The sequence below is a fragment of the Eptatretus burgeri genome, chromosome 10 (assembly GCF_056783735.1).
Source record: "Eptatretus burgeri isolate ZD-2024b chromosome 10, Ebu_testis_v1, whole genome shotgun sequence".
Lineage (NCBI taxonomy): Eukaryota > Metazoa > Chordata > Myxini > Myxiniformes > Myxinidae > Eptatretus > Eptatretus burgeri.
In genome coordinates, this window is record NC_140970.1 from 18,574,116 (window position 1) to 18,593,728 (window position 19,613).

A 19,613-nucleotide genomic window follows, 5' to 3' on the forward strand; every position below is an offset into this window, starting at 1 on the left:
TGGTCAACAGTTATCCTGTTGGCGTTTTTGGGTCCAGTCTGTACAGAAAACATTCCTTCCATAAACCGCTCGTAAACAGCTGGATGCCTCTTTGGCAGCTGAGACATTTCTGCAGAGTAGGCTGTCAGGTAGCGACTGCAGTTGGTTTTATTACAGGCAAAACACCAAGGAATACATTCACAAATGCATGCCATGTGCAACTGCCAGTTTCCTTCCCTCGATGCATGGATCAAGTCAAGTAAAACACTCACCATGTCGACAGAGCTCATCCAGTATTCAGACAATGGGCTATTGTTGTGTCTCAATTCATCAATATAGCTCAAGAAGTGATGCAGCAGTGTCTTTACCTGCTCATTTTCCAGGGTTTCTTCAAAAGTTTTCTGTGTGATATCATCATGCAGATCACGTACCTCTTCTAGTCGTGCTTCCAAGGATGCCATGACATTGGGGCAATTATCCTGCATGCACAAATGAACTGTTTCCAAGCCAGGCAAAGCAGTGCTTCATAAATGTACTTGTGGGTTCTTACTGCCCTGTTATAATGATGACCTTCCATCACACTGGAAACAGAGTCTTCAGCAACAATGCCTGCTTCTATATCAATGTTTTTAAGACCACCGTCTTGGAATCTTTTACCAATGATTGAGAGGAAGTTTAGAATGGTGTGGAATGTGCCCATTCTCAATATCACATTCTCATATTTCTCAACATGTTTCCAAGTGATCTCAGTAACCTTTGCATGCAGTATTTGGATCAAATACAAGAACAATCTGACTGACAAGACTGACTGGTTGAGTATTTCATACACGGTAGACATGCTTGTGGCTGGTGCATTGATCTTTGGAAGATATCCTATATTGTCCTGTGAGACCTGTTTGTTCCCCCTGGTTAAAATATTGAATCCAGTCCAACCCATGACTGTTTTGATCATTGCTATTGTCCTGTTTTGCAAGAAACCAAATAAGATTCCGATTCAAAGATGTTTGTGTGACTTCTGTATAATCAGCATCAATCGTTTACAAGCTGCGACGTCCAATTCTTTCACCAGAAATATAGATGGGTAAAGAAACATCTTCGACACTGAGGGTTCGCTTCTTTGACGTCACAATCTCAGGCAAAGGTTTTTTTTCAGTGGAAAGAGTCCAAAATCCTTGGGTTGAACTGCTATGCCATTGATCCGATGTGATGTCCTTTCCCCAGTCAAAGTCTCTTCTGGTCTATCAATGTTGCCCCATGCCAAAGTGGTAAAAACACAGGGCTGAATGTTTTCAGGCAGCCAAACCGTTTCATTAGTGGCAACAATCTTCCTGAGGCAAAGAGCAGTCTCATTTTCCTCAATGACTGTATGACACACCATGTCCAAGTTGATTTAACATTTGTATAACTTCTGTATTTCTTGTCAAGGCCTTCACTGCACATGGAAGTAAAATATCCTTGGGTGGAACTTGAGACCCACAACTGACAGCGTACACCAGATCTTGTGAATAAGAATCCACCGGCATTTTTATCCGTTTAGTTGGATTCTTTGGATTAATTTCTCCACTCAATAAAGCAAATAGGAACCCCTGCACTTCTTTTGGCACTTTGGAGGTAGATTGAATTATACCAACGAACCTTGAACACCCATGCCTGGTGTTTGCTTAATGGTTAGGGTGATGGGCTTTGGATCCCAGGGTCCTGAGTTCAAGTCCTGCTCACCTGTTGAATTCATAGCAGGTGGGGTTAACTCGGCCTGTCATCCTTCCAAGGTCAGCAAAATGAGTGCCAACATGCTGGAATACTGTGTCGGAGTGGTGACCCGTCCAGGATTGTGCCCAATAGCCAAGGAGACTGCTTAAGCAGAACCAACGCTCTGCACAGATTACGGTTTCAATGCCCTCCTCCTCATCCAAGGCAGAGGGGAGGAATGGCCATTGTCTAGTCTTGCCTTGAGATTGTATCACTGATCTGCAAGGTTGCTTTTTGCAATGTATGACTGACTTCTGTAGACATACTCTGTAAGGTTTCAAGTTCTGTTTTCAGCCTCACGTTCTCTTCTGCAAGGACATACTTGCTGAGATTCTCAGGTAAGACTCGCAATTTTCATTTACTGTCAGGAGATATGTGAAGAGTTGATGTTGAGTGATGCAAACTTATTCGTTTTTTTTTTTTGTCCAACTTCATCTTTCTTTGTTGCTTCAAGTTTATTGAAGTCCCATTTCATAGTGAAGAGCTTCTGACATTTCAGATGATAATGTACTTGTGGTACCTGCCCTTCTTGTGCATTTTCTGCAATTAACAGCAAAGCGCGATGCTGTCATAACCTAGCAGCTCTGAGGATGGAATTCCAGGATTCCAGATCCCTCGGTGACGTGAAACCAGAATGTGGACCCTCACCAGTCATGTGAATAATGCAAATCGTTTCCGTGCTGTCCATTTTTGAATTGACCTAAAATAAATAAAATGGTATTAGAAATAATCACAGCCATTTCTGAAGTGTCAAAAAACTATGGAGTCAGGAATCCTGCACGGAAAATATATACTGGTGAGAAATGTATATTTTATTTTCTCTATTTTAGGAATTAAAAAATAGTATTTGGAGGTACTGGCAGGGTGTAAGCTTTCATTTGGTACCTTATTTATATGTATATTATATTCAGTCATCACATATATGACCAGAATCTTTTGAGTGTAAATGACTTACATGGACATCAAACTGATAGAGGTTCCTTTGAACAACTAATTTTGAAATGAAAGCTAATCATTTGAAACTGCTACCAGGCACAAATGGTATCCTGACACACAGAGCTATCAAATTATACCAATGAACCTTGAACACCCAGTTGGTACCAATGGACCCCTCCACCTGATGGACTACTGGGAGAACGTCCTATGGACAGATGAGACCAAATTAGAGCTTTTTGCAAAAGCATATCATCGCTATGTTTGCAGAAAACAAAATGAAGCTTTCAAATAAAACAACACCTTCCCTACAGTCAAACGTGGAGGAGGTTCAGTCATGTTTTGGGGTTGCTGCACTGCCTCTGGCACTGGTGCCTTGAACGTGTGCATGGCTTCATGAAATCAGGAGATTACCGAGGCATTTTGGAGCGCAATGTTCAACCCAGTGTCAGAAAGCTGGGTGTCTGTCGAAGGTCATGGGTCTTGCAGCAGATCAATGATCCCAAACGCACTTCAAAAAGCATCCAGGAATGGATCAAGAGGAAACGCTGGACTGTTCTAAGGTGGCCAGCAATGAGTCAAGATCTAAATACCATTGAACACCTGTGGGGAGATCTGAAAACAGCAGTTGGGAGAAGGCATCCTTCAAATCTGGGAGAACTGGAGCAGTTTGCACAAGAAGAGTGGGTCAAACTGCCAGTAGAGAGGTGGAAGAAGCTCATTCATGGCTATAGTAAGCTCTTGACTGCACTTATTTTGTCCAAAGGCTGTGCTACCAAATATTAAGTCTCAAGTGTCAATAATTTTGTCAATGCCATTTCTTTTAATTTTCTGATTTGAAAGGATATATTAAGTTCTGAATCAAAAAAACAAAGGTTCTCTGATATTAACAGTGAAATAAAGAATTGTGGAGACAAAATACTTTTGTCAATTTCAACTTACTTTTGGAGAAAATTGTGAGTTATTTGAAAAATTTGCAGGGTGCCAATATTTTTGGCCATGACTACCTATTTACTTTAAGCAAGCAAGGCTATGGTCCCCTCCCTCCTTCTCCATAAATACACAAGAAAATGTGAAATTTCCAATGCATTAAACTTATCTTTTTCCTCTCTTTGGAGAGAGTGAACAAAAGATTTAAGAATGTGCCAAGATGAACTAGCTTCATTGAGCTATATGACTTGATGCACTCATTCACTGCTTGACGACAGGGACTGCTTATCCCGAGCATCTGCCAGATCTGTGTCCATATTTTTGGAGGTTTTGCAAGGTGTTCTCCAAGGAATCGAAGCAAATCTGGTGAAAAACTGATGTTTTAAAATGGTTACAACGTTTGCGCGGACCGATGTACCACGATGTATCGATGCGTGCGGATGATCTGCAATGTTTATTTCATGGGCGATTAAACTTTGCCATGTCTCCAGGGTTGTTCTTCATTAAACAGAAACTCTTTTGTGGATGAGTCATTATTTGAACAAATTAATTTAATTTCTTTAACTGCTGGGGGCATGGTGAAGACTGCTTTAAAATTAAAGGAATCCTGTATGGTATGCAGCCACAGCCTGGCCAGCTGTTCCTTGTCAGCCATTTAATTGCAGTGCTTGCTTGAGTGCTTAAGAGACTTTCCGAGCACCCTACAGTCAATAGCGGAACCGTTTGTGTCCCGATCGGAATGTACAGTCGACAGTTGCTTCAAGGTAGAGGTACATGATTTACAAAGGTTCTATGGTTTCTCTTTGTGGGTTTCAAAGCAAAATATATTTGATGACACCCAATTTCTAAACCGTTTGCCATATTTATGTTTTCTCTAAATTTCAGCCAATTCTTTTTTCCACCTGTCACATGCCTATTGGCATCTGTTTATAAAGATTAATGTTTATGCACATCTCCCAGAAACGTCTATAATGCAACATTGTTTTTCTAATTTGTTTATTGAAATTCCACCAAAACAAGGATGAAAGCTACTCAAGATTTTTGGGTCACATACAGTACATACTGTAGTCAGTAATCACACTGACTCCAATATGCTGATTCCTGAAGAATTGCCGATGTCATCCAAACATGAATTGTGTGTCTGTGTGTTGTGTTGTGTTGATAAAGCATAACATTTTCTCTCTGTTAACTCCCCTCTCTCCTCCCCCCATATATATATATATATATATATATATATATATATCTCTATCTCTATCTCTATCTCTATCTCTATCTCTATCTCTATCTCTCTCATCCTGCATTGTCCCATCAATAATTGATGGAATCAAGACATTAACTGTCCAATGAAGGATTAACACCTGAAATGTCAGGTTGTCCTTTCTTTCCACGATGGTTAGCATACCTTGGTCAATGTTCTGCTGATTCCATCTTTTGCTTAAGGGTGAGTACTCAAACACTGAGCTATATATAGCTGTAAGTCAATCTGTCAGTCCATCAGAATTTATAGCTTCAAATAAATATTGGGTTAGAGTTGAAACACACATTCGTGATTTGCTAAATGACCCCTTTGTCTGCATCTTTGTACAGGGTGTTTCAAAAGTCTTGGTTCGACTGTATTTCAATGCTTTATTTTGAAAAAGGTATCCAAGATTCAAAATTAACAATCACCCATTTTAACGTAGAGTCTTGGGAGATATTTTGGTACTTACAGTGTGCATTTACAATGATGGAACATCATGAATGACGTGTTTGATGTGACCTCCACAGCGTGCCATGCAAGCGTTCAGTCTGACAGCGAGGTTTTGTGGCACCATCTTGCATGCCAGAGGTGAGATGGATCTTACACACTTGTCAATACATCTCTTGAGCTGCTGGATGTTACGAGGGTTTTCTTTGTAAACATCGTCCTTCACGTAGCCCCACAGAAAGAAGTCTAGCAGGTTGAGGTCTGGGGAATGGGAAGACCAGATACACCCTGTCTTGAAGGAGATTACCCTGTTGCTAAATTTTTTGCCTCATCTGTATCTGTGAGAGAGTGTTTTATCTGCACTTTGTGTGGATAAAGTTTCACGTCCTGCCTCATGATCTGAAAGACGGTGTGCGAAAAGACCAAGCTCTTGTGAGTGCAGGTGAGAGTATATCCTTGGACTTTAAGTGACAGACTGTCTGACCCCTCTATATTATCTTCTGAACACCCAGTCTTTCTCCCTGATTTCTTGACATTGTGAATAGTGCCTTCTTTCTGGAACTTGTTGATATTGTGAAGAATATAGATTTTTTTCTGGGTGAGTTTCACTCTGAAATGTTTGCGATAAAGCTGCTGAGTCTTGATCACAGACTTCATCTCAAGGTACCATTCTACCATTTTACTTCGTTGTTGTGCTGTGCATGCCAAATTTACTCTGGAGTATTGAAACTTCATGGAGAAAATTTCCCAACATCCTGGAACATGATCTGAAAAATAAATAATAGTTACAATCAATAATGTTCAATAGATACAATTCAAATCGTACCAAGGCTTTTGAAAGCTCTATACATCCTTGTGTAACACCCAAGTGAATAGATCTATTCATATAGGAATGACACCTTATTTACAAGTCATTAAAAAACTTTTTTTTAACATAAAAGGGGATGGTATGCCAAAAAGTGTCTAAACAAGGTTGTGATGGTCACAAGAAATTATAATGTGAAACCACCCCTACATCTTCCTTTGAATAATGGCTGTTCCCAGTCCATCCCTGCATCCATTTGCAATATTCACCATTTATTACACACTTGCAGATTTACCCAGCATTGTGCGGGAAAAGAAATGTGAATAAGTAACCTTTTTTTTTAAAACCAAAGGAAAGTTGGAAATTGTAATACCCTCTGCCACCACCACCAAGTGGTGCGACATGGTACACATGTACACACAGAATTCCCCCCCCCCCCCACATGAGGTCAAGGCCACATAGCCTGTTACCCCCAGACAAAGTTGTATTTGTACCCCGAGTTTAAAGTTTCCAACTTAAAAGATACAGCCATACATAGAACACATACAAACAAAGAGAGACAGAGATATTTTGCCTTTTATAGGCATCGATATACAGACATGTACATGTCATATACGCTAGTGTTTGTGAACCCAAATTGAGGGAGATGTATCGTGTCATTTGCAAGCCCAACCATGATTTAAAGAAAGATGTAGGGACAGTTCCACATGATAATTTCTCGTGACCATCACTACCTTGTTTAGATACTTTTTGTCATACCATTCCTGAAACCTTTCTACATAAAAAATTTTTTTGACTTGTTTCTGCACTAAAAAGAAAGAAAGAAAGTATATGCATGCTGGAGAATTTTAGTTTGATTGCATTATAAAACATCTTGTCGATTGTGTGTGAAAACACTGCATTAAATAGTCGTACCATTGCATGATGGGCAGCAATAATATTGCACCATTAACCACACCCAGACGGGTGTAATTGGCCCTTGGCCAATTGTTGCAGGCACACCCCCACCAGGCTGATTGACAGGCGTTGTCCTGCCCACCCTCCTAAGCCTTCATTGCTATGTGTGTAGGGATGGCTATGTAGCTATGCTTTGTGGAATCTTTCCAAGTTATAAAAAATTTAAGTAGTCATTGACCTTCCCACTGTAAAATACAGTAGATTAGTGTTTAAACCAAGTACTGAGCTTAAACCAATTTTGTTCGCCTGTCTGAAAATAAGAAGATGAATTACAAACGAGCTGTTTTGGGTCGGTCAGTTTTGTAGTTCCGACTTCCTGAGAAGTCCACCAACTTCCTGGTATTGGTGAAAGACATCACCGTTTTCATTCTTTAATCCACCGTGACTCGCTGCTTTCACAGGTATGAATGGCTGGAGGAGCAGCTGGGTGATTTGTCAGAGCTTCACCAGAATGAAGTGGCCAACCTTACACAGGAACTGGCAAGCATGGAGGAGAAGGTGGCATATCATTCCTACGAGTTTGCCAGGGACATTCAGGTTACTTTGATGCATCTCCACCTTTTCGGCCTCGGTTGTCAATGTAACACGTAATGTTGAGTTCCATTTAAATAAATAAAAACGATTTTCACATCTCTGGTCGATGTATATCCTCAACCTTCATAAGTTCAAACCATGTAATTGCAATTTTTATTTTGTCTTTTTATTTTATTTCATCTTGTGTGATAGTTGACCATCAACTTTCATAATTTGGCCACATTCCTTGAAATTTTGGCTTGCTCAATCCAAATACGTGTGAGAATGATGATGTGCTTACCCCCCAATTAGATAATAGATTATAAAACAAGGGCTTGTAATATGAAGGTATAAAAAGTTGAGAATGGTTTTTTTTCCTGCATCAGCTTTTCATTAACAGAAGTATGGATTGTTGTCATTGGACTATTGCTTGCAGATAAAACAAACGGTATGCTCAGATTTGACATAATATTGATTGCTCGTGCTGATTCTAATGCTTGGGGGTGGGGGGGTGGGGCTTTGTGATGCCCACTCAGGCTGGCAACCTTGGCAGAAGAGAATTGGGGAGGAAAGGGATTGAATGGGGGTAGGCAAGTTATTTTTTGAAAAAGGCAAGTGACAGTTTTGCTAGAATAAATTTCCTCATTCCTTTAATTTGCAATCGCTTATACTTGCTGTCCTCTGTCTAATCATTATCAGAGTGGCAATAGGGAGATAGATACAAGTCTACATCACGAATCTATGATGTGGACAAGGCTGTGCCAATTTGGAGTACATACAACCTGAAAGTGTTGCACAGGCAAAACACTTCGTGTATTTGCAAAACAACGGTTAATTTTTTTTATTTTTTTGTGTTTTCTCTTGATGTGGACATAGACATGATCAGGACAAACAGAAGTCGTCCTCACGGCTGCCAGCTATTGTGCAGAATCAGAGCGATGCAGACAGCTGTCCCAACGGTGATGAGAAAGTTAGCTTGTGTAAAAATGCTTGAAAGAGTTGAATCTTCTTTACACTCATGTTTGCAGTAAACACCTTAAATCAGCCGTGCATATTTAACTTGAGTATTCAGATTGAATTTAAAAATAATGTTAGTTGATCAACATTTATTTACAAAAAAAAAAAATATTGTTTACAAAGTTGTGGCTTGAGAAGCGAGAGAGGGGAGGGGAGAGAACATCAAGGTCAACAGGGTTGAGGGAGACTCAGACAAATTAATAGGTGTGGGGAGAAATGAGTGGAAGTGAAGAGGGCATGGGGTGGACAATACTGGATACAGAAGCAAACTCTGGAGGGAAAACTGGAAATTTAGAAGTCGGTGAGGGAGAGAGGGAGAGAGGGGGGTTAATGGGAGTAAAAGCTTTTGCATAGGGAGATTTCAAGGCTCCATGACTTCCTGAAAAGTTTGACATCCTACATAAGGTTTTGATGATGGTTAAGAACTGATACTTTACATTAATGGGTGCTGAGGAACAGTCAGAGTGATAATCCCAAACATCTTTACATTTTGCTCATGAATTTGCTACTCAAATATGAAGGTGAATATACCCAGTCACTCCAGCGATCTGACATGACCATTGTTTGTCCATGAAGAAACTGCATTCCCTTAATATTGCCAGCATTGTTTAAATCCATTCCAAACATTGGTGTGCATATTGAAAATATAGTATTTTCTGCAAACCTTTCTGCAGTTTAAACTTCCTCGAACACTTTCACTAATACACCCAATCCCAACGGGAGCGGCAGGAAGGGTCCTGTTATTATCCTTTCTAGGGTATTTAGACATTAACAGTAAATCTAGGCTCGGGCCTCAAGTACGTCGGGGTTGGGGAGAGGGTGTTCAGTTACCAAGTTTCTTGTAGAGCGTTTGCTAACTGGCTTAAACACTCAAGCAAGCACTCCAATTGAAACCATTGATAAGGAACGACTGGCTTGGTCAGCACTAGCTAGCTGCTTGGTAACGGAACACACCCCGGGTTTCCTCCTTCAGCTTATTATTAACCGGCAATAGCGATGTTTAAAAAGGTAATCACATGTTTGTGGTTTACAATATATTTTTTTAATTTCCAGAAGGCTTGCCTCATGAAACGCCACAATAAGCTATTTATACGTGTTAACACTGCATTTGTCCAAGGAGGGGAAAAACCCATTTAATTGGGGAGAGTACATTATTCATCTTAATATTGTTTTGTAATAACATTAATATTGTGATTTTATCATTTGTTTTGTTGCTTTTATTATAAGCAGCGTTGGAAAAATGGCATGATTATCTATCTTTACACGGATATACACCTTAACACTGATTTTGCCCAAGGCTGAAAACCCCCTTGGGGAGGGGGAGGGGGCAAATGAAGTCTCTATAACCTCCATCGTGTGACCCTTAGTCCTCCTGTCAAGTTTGGTTGAGATTGGATAAGTAACTACTGAATGTATCGTGTTCAGACAGACAGATACCAAATTGTGTATTTTCATATGATTTTTTTGTCTTTCAGACAGAAGACAAAGTCTGGCATGTTTAATAAAGGGGCCATCTGCTTATTACTTACAAGTTAGGTCATCTGATCAAGATCAGGTTATTTAGCCTTTAGTAAACCATCAAGAAGATTGATGTTTAAAGCTGCAGAAAAATTAACTCAGGAGTGCACCCCGGCAATGATGGGGCAAATTGCCTCATTTTCTTGTTTGAGGTAATATACAATCGTGCAGCGACTTGTACTCAGTGTAGTACTGTGGTGACTGGGGATCCTTTGTATATTAATTTCCATTCTGCATATCGTTACCCTCATAACAAAAGTGCCTAAGCTTCATCAATGAATAAAATGATTTTGGCACTTTTGTTATGAGGGTGACTATATGGAATATAAATACGTAAATGCAGTTGGTTCGATACCCGACAAAGAATGAACGCACGGGAAGGGCCAAGTCCAAAGCCTAGCTCTGCCATGCTCCCCGCTGAGGGTGGTTTCTGACGTACAACGCTTGACCGCCCAAAGCCCCATTGTTTCTTGTTTTAACATACATACATACATATATATATATATATATATGTATATATGTATGTATGTATGTATGTATATATATATATATATATATATATATATATATATATATATATATATATATATATATATATATAATATCTTCGCAAATATTGTGAAATTCTTGGCCTTCCACCCCTTTTCCACCATTTGGCCCAATCATGTTCCTTCCCTTTCCTTTCTCCTATTTCCTCTGAACATTATTTCCCTTCTTTCCCCACTCATCCCACAATTCCTCAAACTCTCAATCCGGATTCTCACTCCCACTTCCATTCTTTTCCAGTTTTGACGTTTAATAAGATATTGAAAAAATCATCTAATCAATTATTACATAACGTTGGTTAAATGAGGAGCATTTTGATTTGGGGAAAACAGGGGTGATGAAATATTCAGAAAAACGTAGCGAGGTGCTGAGTCACAAACAACAGAGGGTGCAAGTGTATTGTGGTGAAATTGGAACGGTGAGAAAATGATGGGTTTTGACAGCTGGACAGGTATGATTGGGAGACATTGCTAATGTGAGGAACAGACATAATGATGAACATAAATTTAAGGTTGGTGAGAGAAGAACGGAATCAGAGGTATGTTTGGAGGTGGGGGGGGGGGTCAATGGTGGTGAACCACATTCATGAAGAAAAAGGTGGCATTTTACAGACACAGGGATACAGTTCTGTTTCAGAGACTGAAGAAGAGAGTGATAACAATGTAAATATTAAGTATATAGGGGGTAAAGAAAGGGTTAAGGAGCATGGGCCCATTGAGAATAGCACAGGAGAGAGTTTGTGGACGATCAGGGTTCGATGGCAGTCTTATTAAATAGTTTTTTTTTTGCTTGAACATTTACACAGGAACAATCAGGGGAATTTCCATTAGCAAAGAGTATCTATCTTGGGGGTGAGCAAGGAATTTTAGAAGAAATCCATGAAGGAGTAGATGAGATGAAGAAGCAGCTAGAAAAATGAAGGGATGATAAAGCTTGAGGGCTGGATAATATGCATCCGAGAGTATTGTGGGAGTTGGTAGAGCAGATCAGTGTGGTGTCAGTGGATATATCGAACAGCTCATTGGAGTCGGGAGAGGAACCAGAGGATTGGAAAGTAGCAAATGCAACACCGTTATTGAAGAAAGAATCCAGAGAATAATTGGGGAACTATAAACCTGTTTGTTTGACTTCAGTGGTGGGGAAGGTGTTGAAGACGTCAATTGAGGAACGGAGAGGGAACCATTTGAATAATGTCAAATTGATGAAAGGTAGTCACTCGACAGTATGGATTTACCAAAGGGAGATGATGTTTCATAAATTTATTGGAGTTCTATGAAGTCGTTTCTGATTGGGTGGATGAGGGAAGTGCAGTGAGTGTCGTGTATCTTGACTTTCAGAAGGCATTTGATAAGGTACCACATAGGAGGTTGTTGGACAAGGTGAGTGCTTGTGGAGTGGCTGGTTGGGTAGCTAATTGGATTGCAAACTGACTTGGTGATAGCAAAGAGTGGCTATGAGTGTGATGATGTAAGTAATAGGATACCTCAGGGATCAGTACTGGGACCATTATTTGAATAGTGGAGTTAAGATTCTGCTTTCTAAATTTCCTGACACAAAGCTTGGAAGTAAGGTGGATAGCAGAGTGGGGGGGGGGGAGGAGAGGGAAGGGTGAGGGGGGGGTATGGGACAGATTCAGGAAAGTTAAGATACTTTTGGAGATTAGGCAAATTATTAGCAGATGCAGTTTAACATAAACTAGCATAACCCGCGCTCTGCGCGACATGTTGGGGTGGGTGTGTTTGAGAAAGGAACTGATGCAGAGTATCAGTAGTAATTTTACTTTAATGCAGTAAGTGGAATACGATTTCACTGTTTCAGAACCATTTTATTTACTTTTTTTTGTACCATGCACCTCATATGGTCTTTGAGATAATGTAAGCCGAATATCACGTTACTCGAGCGCAGAACAAAGTTGAAGATAGCGCGACACGAAACCACAAACTCGGAAATAATATGCAAGATAACTGTAAAGTGCTGGGGATGGGTAGGAAGAATGAAAATAGAGATTACATAATGCAAGGGACAATTTTGGAGTATGTCACACAGAAGGATCTGAAGGTGGTAATAGATATGGGGTGGGGGTCGGGGAGGGGGATGGGTCAGCAGACAGCACAGTGCCAAGCAGCTATAGGTGAAGCTAACAAGGTTTTAGGTTATATTCCTCGGGGGATAACTTACAAATGAAAGGAGATAGTGGTCAACACATCTGAGGAGAGACAGAGCTGCCACGGAGTGGGTGCAGTGTCGAGCCACTTGATTGATTCCATGGCTAGCTCGACTAAGCTATGAGGAAAGGTTGAAAGAGACAGGAATGTCTGCATTGGAAAGAAGGCGATTGCAAGGGGATCTGATTGAGATGTTTAAGATAATGAAGGGTGTGGACAAGATAGGGACAGTGGAGTTTTCACCAGTGTGGACAATGGTAGGACCAGGGGCCATAGCTTGAGGGTAAACAAGATGAGAGTTAAGGCAGAGGTCTTTCAATCGGAGAGTGGCAAATACGTGGAATGGTCTCCCAGGAAAGGTAGGGGTGGATAGGTTTAAATTGGATTTGGAAAGTACCTGGATGCATTGGAGATAGAGGGGTATGTGGATATTGGCTAGTGTGGATGGTAGTTAGCTTGTGTGGATGGGTAACAATATTGGGGTCGGTTGGCGCAGGCATGATGTGCCAAATGGCCTCCTCCTGTGCAAATGGAAAGATTCTTTCAAATTATATAACCAAATAGTGAGTTATTCAATGAATGTCTGTGGAGTTTGGCTTTTTGCATATACAATGTCGAGGCTTGCGGAGGAGCTAGAACACAGAACGGATCAGGATGTAACAGAACGAAAAGAACAGCACAAAGAGAGGAGGGGGTGGGGTGCACACCATCAATGGGGTTGAGGGACAAAATAGAGGGAGACTTGGAGAAGGTATGTGGGGAAGAATGAAGGGCAAGGGGAGGATACAGAGGGTGAACAAGATGGATTCATCCCCAAACTCTCAATGACAGAAGTGGAAGGAAAAACCTGAAACTTGGAAAGAGGTGGGCTTGGTGAGAGTTCATGGGGGCAGAAAAGATCATGGTTGTGAATGGAGGATGTCTTGAAGCCCTGGAGGGAAGAATGAAATTGAACCTTTCCTCTCAAGAAAAAAAAAAATGAAGTCTGGGCATGAGAGATACCAGAGATCTGGTGGTGCAATACTCAAATGACTTTGACGGGGAAGGAGTAGGCCCAAGTTGGGTCTGTTGCTGGGAGATACCAGTAATATCTCGCTAGAACCTTGGCCTCAGTTGCTTTCATGAAAGCAAAGTAGGGCATGTAGTGTATGTTGTTATGTAGCAATTCATACAATGGTCAACTTTTCATATAGAATCTGGAAACTTGTGTTTTTTTTTTAACTTCCTAAGGTCACATAGGACTACAAATCAGCTGTTTCCAATTTTTCCAAACATTGCTAATGACAAAAATCGAAGATGGCGGCCAGCGAGTGACGAAAATCGATAAAAATTTTGATGACAAATTTCGTTTCGTATTTTCAGACACAGTGTATGCAGTAGAAGATCTATAATAGACATCATAATCATAATCCCTAACACTCATCATAATCATAATCATAATCCCGAACACTCATCAATATGACCACTCTGATATCTTTGCCTGATCCTGCATATGACAACACAAATCCCATTGCATTCACATCCATTGGCCCAGATCAAGCCCAAGAGCATCGCAACAAAGTGCATAAAGGTGATGGTGCCATTTCTAGCCTAACAACTGATCCTCAAGGTTTGCTGAAGTACTGTCTGAGTTCGCCAGAACTCGCAAGGCTTGCTGGAGAGACTGACCGGATGCTGAACATTTTGAAAACCAAAGCAAAGAAGCACCATCAGCATTCTTCAGCTAAAACCACACGACAGGATCAAGCAGTAAGGCAACTGAAGAGTGTGGTGGCAAAATCAAACCCTTTCATTACATCAGAGAACGAAGATGGTTCTGAGTTGAAGCTGGTCAACCTTGTGACGAACAGGATAATGCCTGCATCAGTACAGCATGACATACTGGACGTAGAGATGCGTGGGAACAAGGCACTTGTCACACATGTACAGGAAAGAATCAATGGTGAGAAAAACATGTGGGACAAAATGTCAAAACTGAAGTATCTGATGTGGAATGATGGATGCAAAACTGTCAGTCTCAAGACAGAATCGGAAGTGGTCAGCTTGAAAGCAACAAACTCCCTGTTTGTTCGCTTGCTCCTCATTGCAAAATCTTCAAGAGAACTCGATCTGGAAGACATCGTAGGAAAGCATGAATTTGCTTGTTCCAATGCCACACTAATGAAGCCAGATGGTTCCCTACTACCCAGTACCAACAAGTCTATCCTCATTCACGAACTCAAGAGCATGGTTGCAGAGTCTGCCACGTCTCAAACATCAATTGGAGAGGAGTCAACCACCCAACACAGCCCGACCAGCATCATAATAGATGGCATGGCTCTCGTACAGGAGATGGTTGTCTACAAAAGCCAAATTAAAGCCTGTAAAGATCTGTTGGACTGCTTTCTTTGAAGTGTTGATGGTTAATCGGTTGGTTACATGGATGCATACCTCGTATTTGACAACTACAGCATCATGAATTCGCTCGAGGACAGAACCAGACAGCTTCATACGGCAGGGAGAACACAGGACAAGGGGTATAAAGTAGATGATACTACATGCATTAAAGACTTCAAGTCATTTCTGAGCACTAAGGAAACAAAAGCCAATCTTGTGTTGTATCTTGCACAAAAAGCTGTTCGATTGTGCAAAGTGCCGATCACCACACACACCCAGAAAGGCGTCCTTTCTTCCCAGCCAAACATGGTGAGCATTCCGAGTACACAAGAGGAAGCTGATACACTGTTGATCTTGTATGCAGTGGCAGTGAGTCATCGGGGCAATACTGTGCACATATATTCTTGTGATACTGATGTGCTAGTGCTTGCTCTGCGAAGAGTACCTGATCTGAAGCCAGACAGTGTTATCATCATGGGCACTGGAGATGGACGACGAAAAATCAAACTCAAGCCCATCTATGTTGCTCTAGGTGCAGAAAGAGCAGCAGCATTTCTCTAGGTGCAGAAAGATTGCATGCACTCACTGGTAGTGATACCACTGGTCACATCAAAAGAAAGGGGAAGTCATCATGCTTCAAAGTCTTCATGAAGGCAGGTGAAGATGTTATTTGTGCTCTTGCTGGACTTGATGTTGGAGTGTACCCATCACCAGGGGTGTTGTCTGGATGTGAAAAGTTTGTGTATCAGCTGTTCAACTCTGGGTTTGCATCAGCCAAGGCACTGAGGTGGCACATGTTCAAGCAGCTGAAGGGTAACCAAGGTGTGGAGAAGCTACTTCCGACTCAAGGATGTATCACTGAGCATATATTGTGCGCACACCTACAAGCCAACATATGGTTGCAAGACTTAGTAGCTGTACCAATTCTACTGGATCCTGTTACTCTGGGATGGCGACAACTGGAGGACTGCCACTATTTCCCAGTTGTCTCAAAAGTTCCAGCAGCACCGGAGGCTGTAGTGGAACTTGTGAAGTGTTCCTGTGTCGCCAGTTAGTGCAGTGGATGGTGCTCTTGTAAGGCACATAATCTAGCCTGTACAGAGCTCTGCAAGTGTGAAGGAGCAGAGGACACATGCAACAATGTCGCAATTGATGAGAATTCAAGCGATCGCGAGGAAAATGAGGACTTGGATGACTAAATAATTACATATGCCTCTTTGTGTTTTGTATTTGCACATCCATTCAAATTGTATGTTCTCAGTACTACAGAACGTCCTTTTTGTGCATATTTGGCTGTCATCTTTTGGGGGGTTCGTAAATAATGCCTAACTGGGTTAAATTTAGCTGAACAGATATTTTTTATTATCTCTGAATGTGCTATAATGGGTAAAATATGGCAATTTCTCAAATTTTGGATTTTGGTGACTGCTTATGAATAAAAAAAATTGGAAACAGCTGTTTTTGTGTTCACTGTAAACATAGGAATTGAAAAATTACAAGTTTCCAGATTCTATATGAAAAGTTGACCAAATTACACAATGACATACACAAATAGAGCCTCAGCCCACAGAGGAGAACCATACTCCATTAGACTACATAACAGGGCCTTTTGTTTTTTTTAAACTTCTAATGATTTGCTGCATTGTGTAGTCTGCTGGACTCCAGCAGGGCTATTTTGCCATCTTTGTCTGCATTGACTTCTGGGAGTCAATTATTCTGCATTCCCTTTCTTTGGATGCATGGAACCCACATTTTAAAAATCGTTATTTAAAATGCTGTTTAGTATTGTTTGCAACCACGTTTTAAAAAGAGAAATCAACTCTGATTTCAAATATATCCTGAATTTTCCTGGTGTGACGTTTTGCTACCAGGAGGCGCTAGAAGCATGCCAAACTCGTCTCTCCAAGCTTGAGCTGCAGCAGCAACAGCAGCAAGTGGGCCAGCTAGAGGGCCTGGAGAGCGCGGATGCTCGGGTACTCCTCGGAAAGCTCATCAACGTTTTCTTAGCACTCACCGCTGTGCTCCTGGTGTGTGTATCCACAGTAGCACGCTTTCTCGCCCCTCTTCTCGGCACGCGTGAACGCATCTTGGGCACGGTGGGCATGATAGCACTGCTCGCACTTTTGTGGCATCACTGGCAAGACGGTGAAAGGGAAAGATTTGGAGCTGATGTATGAAGTGAGAAAAGCAACTTTGATGAACTTGCCCAGCTGATTTTTGAAGGTTCTTCAGTTGCAGCAACAAGTAGCAGATTTTCCTTCCTACCAAATTGTAATATCAGCACACCTGTGGGATTTTTGTTTTTCCTCTAGTTTTCGAGGATGGAGTCTAAACCTTTGTTCTCAAGAGAAATGAAGTGTGAAGTTCCAAGTTTTATTTTATTTTGTACATTACTTGCAAACTTGGAAGTTTTTTTTTTGTCATTGTGACTTGTCAATATTTGCACAAAAGAAGGTGATCTTGCACTTTATTGAACAAATTGCTTGGACAGTTTAACTTGTATTGAGCACTTCTTTCACAATATGTTGGACATCCCCTTAACTACAAAACTCTTCATCCAATGGCTACTTGTATAAATAATCCAAACAATTGAAAAGCAGAGTAATATATAATTGTATGAAGGACTGTTTTGCCTCATTTTAACTTGATGTTTGTGGTCAACAGACTGCTTTCTGGAAAGTACAGTGTTATTACATAACTGGGTTTTTTCAATGCAGAACCTGGTTAGATTATTTATCGCATTGAGTTGGCAGAAATACATCTACAGATAATGGTTTTCTCATCTACGTTCTCATCTACTATGGACTTTCTGCATTTGAAGGATATCGAAAATAAAGTAACAGATTACGTTTTTTTTTCATACCCAAGTCAGACGTGGATCCAGAAAATAAAAAGTATGGTGGTTGGAGAAATAAATTCAGGTTGGTGTGTTGCTGGGGTAGGTGGGTGGGGGGAGGGGACAGGTGTCTAAACATGATGCTTTCAAATGATCACGACCAAAATGCCATTTACAGATGGTCACAACCACATCCCATATCACATTTATTTGTTGTCAAAGATTTTTGCATCAATGTCGATAAAGACTAATTTTATGAAAAAGCAACAGCGAGTCTGGAGACAGACAATCAACTATTTAAAAATGTTTTTTTTTTTTGAGGAACCCAAGATACTGAAGTCTATGGAGTTGTAATTTCAGTGAGGCCTTCTGAGAGGTCCAGCAACCATTCATGTAGAAAACATGGATGATGCAACTTATTGAGCCTCAAATTATTCTTACAGGAAGAAGCATGATAGTGACGAACCTAAGCATAATTTTAATTGAATATTTATGATGGAAGTCTCTTGGAAGACATCGTCAATAAAAATTTTGTTCATACGTTGCATCCTTTCCTCAGATTTTGTCAGCTTCCCCTGCCCCTCACTCCGAGATTCCCTCCCCCTCCCAGCTTCCCCCCCAATACTGCACGCTTCCCCTCCCCCATACCGCACACTTCCAGCTTCAGCCCCTCCCCTCATACCGCACCTTCCCAGCTCCCCCACCCATGCCGCACCCTTCCAGCTTCCCCCCCCCCAATACCGCATCCTCCCAGCTCCCCCCCATACTGCACCCTCCCAGCTCCCCCCATACCGCACCCTGCCAGCACCTCCCCCATACCGCACCCTCCCAGCTCCCCCCTTCCCCAATACCACACCCTCCCAGCTTCCCCTCCCCCATGCCACACCCTCCTAGCTTCCCCTCTCCCATACCACACCCTCTCAGTTTTCCTTTCCCCATACCATTCCCTCCTAGTTTTCTCCCCCATCCCGCACCCTTTCAGCTCCCCCCTTTTCCCGCACCCTCTCAGCCTGCCCCTCGTCCTGCACGCTCCTAGCTTCACTCCCATCCCACACCCTGTAAGCCCTCACCCCCTCCCCGGTGCTGCTCCAGCACCCTCCCAGCTTCCCCCAACCCTGCCCCTCTCCTAGCTCCTTTCCGTATTCCTGCACCCTGCCAACAGCGCCTCCTCTCCTGTCCATAACTATGTGGACCTCAAACATCTGAGGCCTCCACTCCAATCTGACAAATCTGTCACTCCAGGCCACTGCTGATAAACCGAGCATCATATGTTTAACATAATCTTTCCTTCCACAGGATGTCCCTGACTGCTTCGTGGCCCTCCCTGGCTATTGTCTCCTCTGGTTTGATAGGTCTGAACCTTGTCCTAATGGAAGAGTTGCACTTTACATCAATAACTCAATTTCTCTTGACATAACTCAAACTCCACATACAAGGCCTTCATTCACAGGTTGATGGAGTACTGCTCTCCCCTCTGGTCTGGCTCTCCTGCCTTACAACTTGATGCCGTGGAAGCTAAGGCCTTCAAGATTATTGAAATCCCCCGCAATGAAGCTGAGTCTATAATTTTCAGACAGGTCAGTGGTTTCTCTGTCTTCTTCC

The 19,613-nt window shown here is 41.7% G+C and overlaps 1 protein-coding gene across 8 annotated transcripts in view; it reads left to right on the forward strand.

Moving 5' to 3' along the window:
- LOC147018026 (transmembrane and coiled-coil domains protein 2-like) overlaps window positions 1–18,551 on the forward strand; it is a 109,187-nt gene extending 90,636 nt beyond the window's left edge. For 4 of the 8 annotated variants that reach the window (XM_085897242.1, XM_085897243.1, XM_085897246.1 and 1 more), the window contains 2 exons: window positions 7,442–7,577; window positions 17,047–18,551. In XM_085897242.1, coding sequence (XP_085753368.1) covers window positions 7,442–7,577; window positions 17,047–17,352 — 442 coding nt within the window. In that variant the 3' untranslated portion in view covers window positions 17,353–18,551. Of the gene's footprint in view, window positions 1–5,358; window positions 7,579–8,429; window positions 8,513–17,046 lie in introns of those variants that run through there. The other 4 variants (XR_015062225.1, XR_015062226.1, XR_015062227.1 and 1 more) reach the window with 4 other exon arrangements.
- The last annotated feature ends 1,062 nt before the right edge of the window (window positions 18,552–19,613 follow it).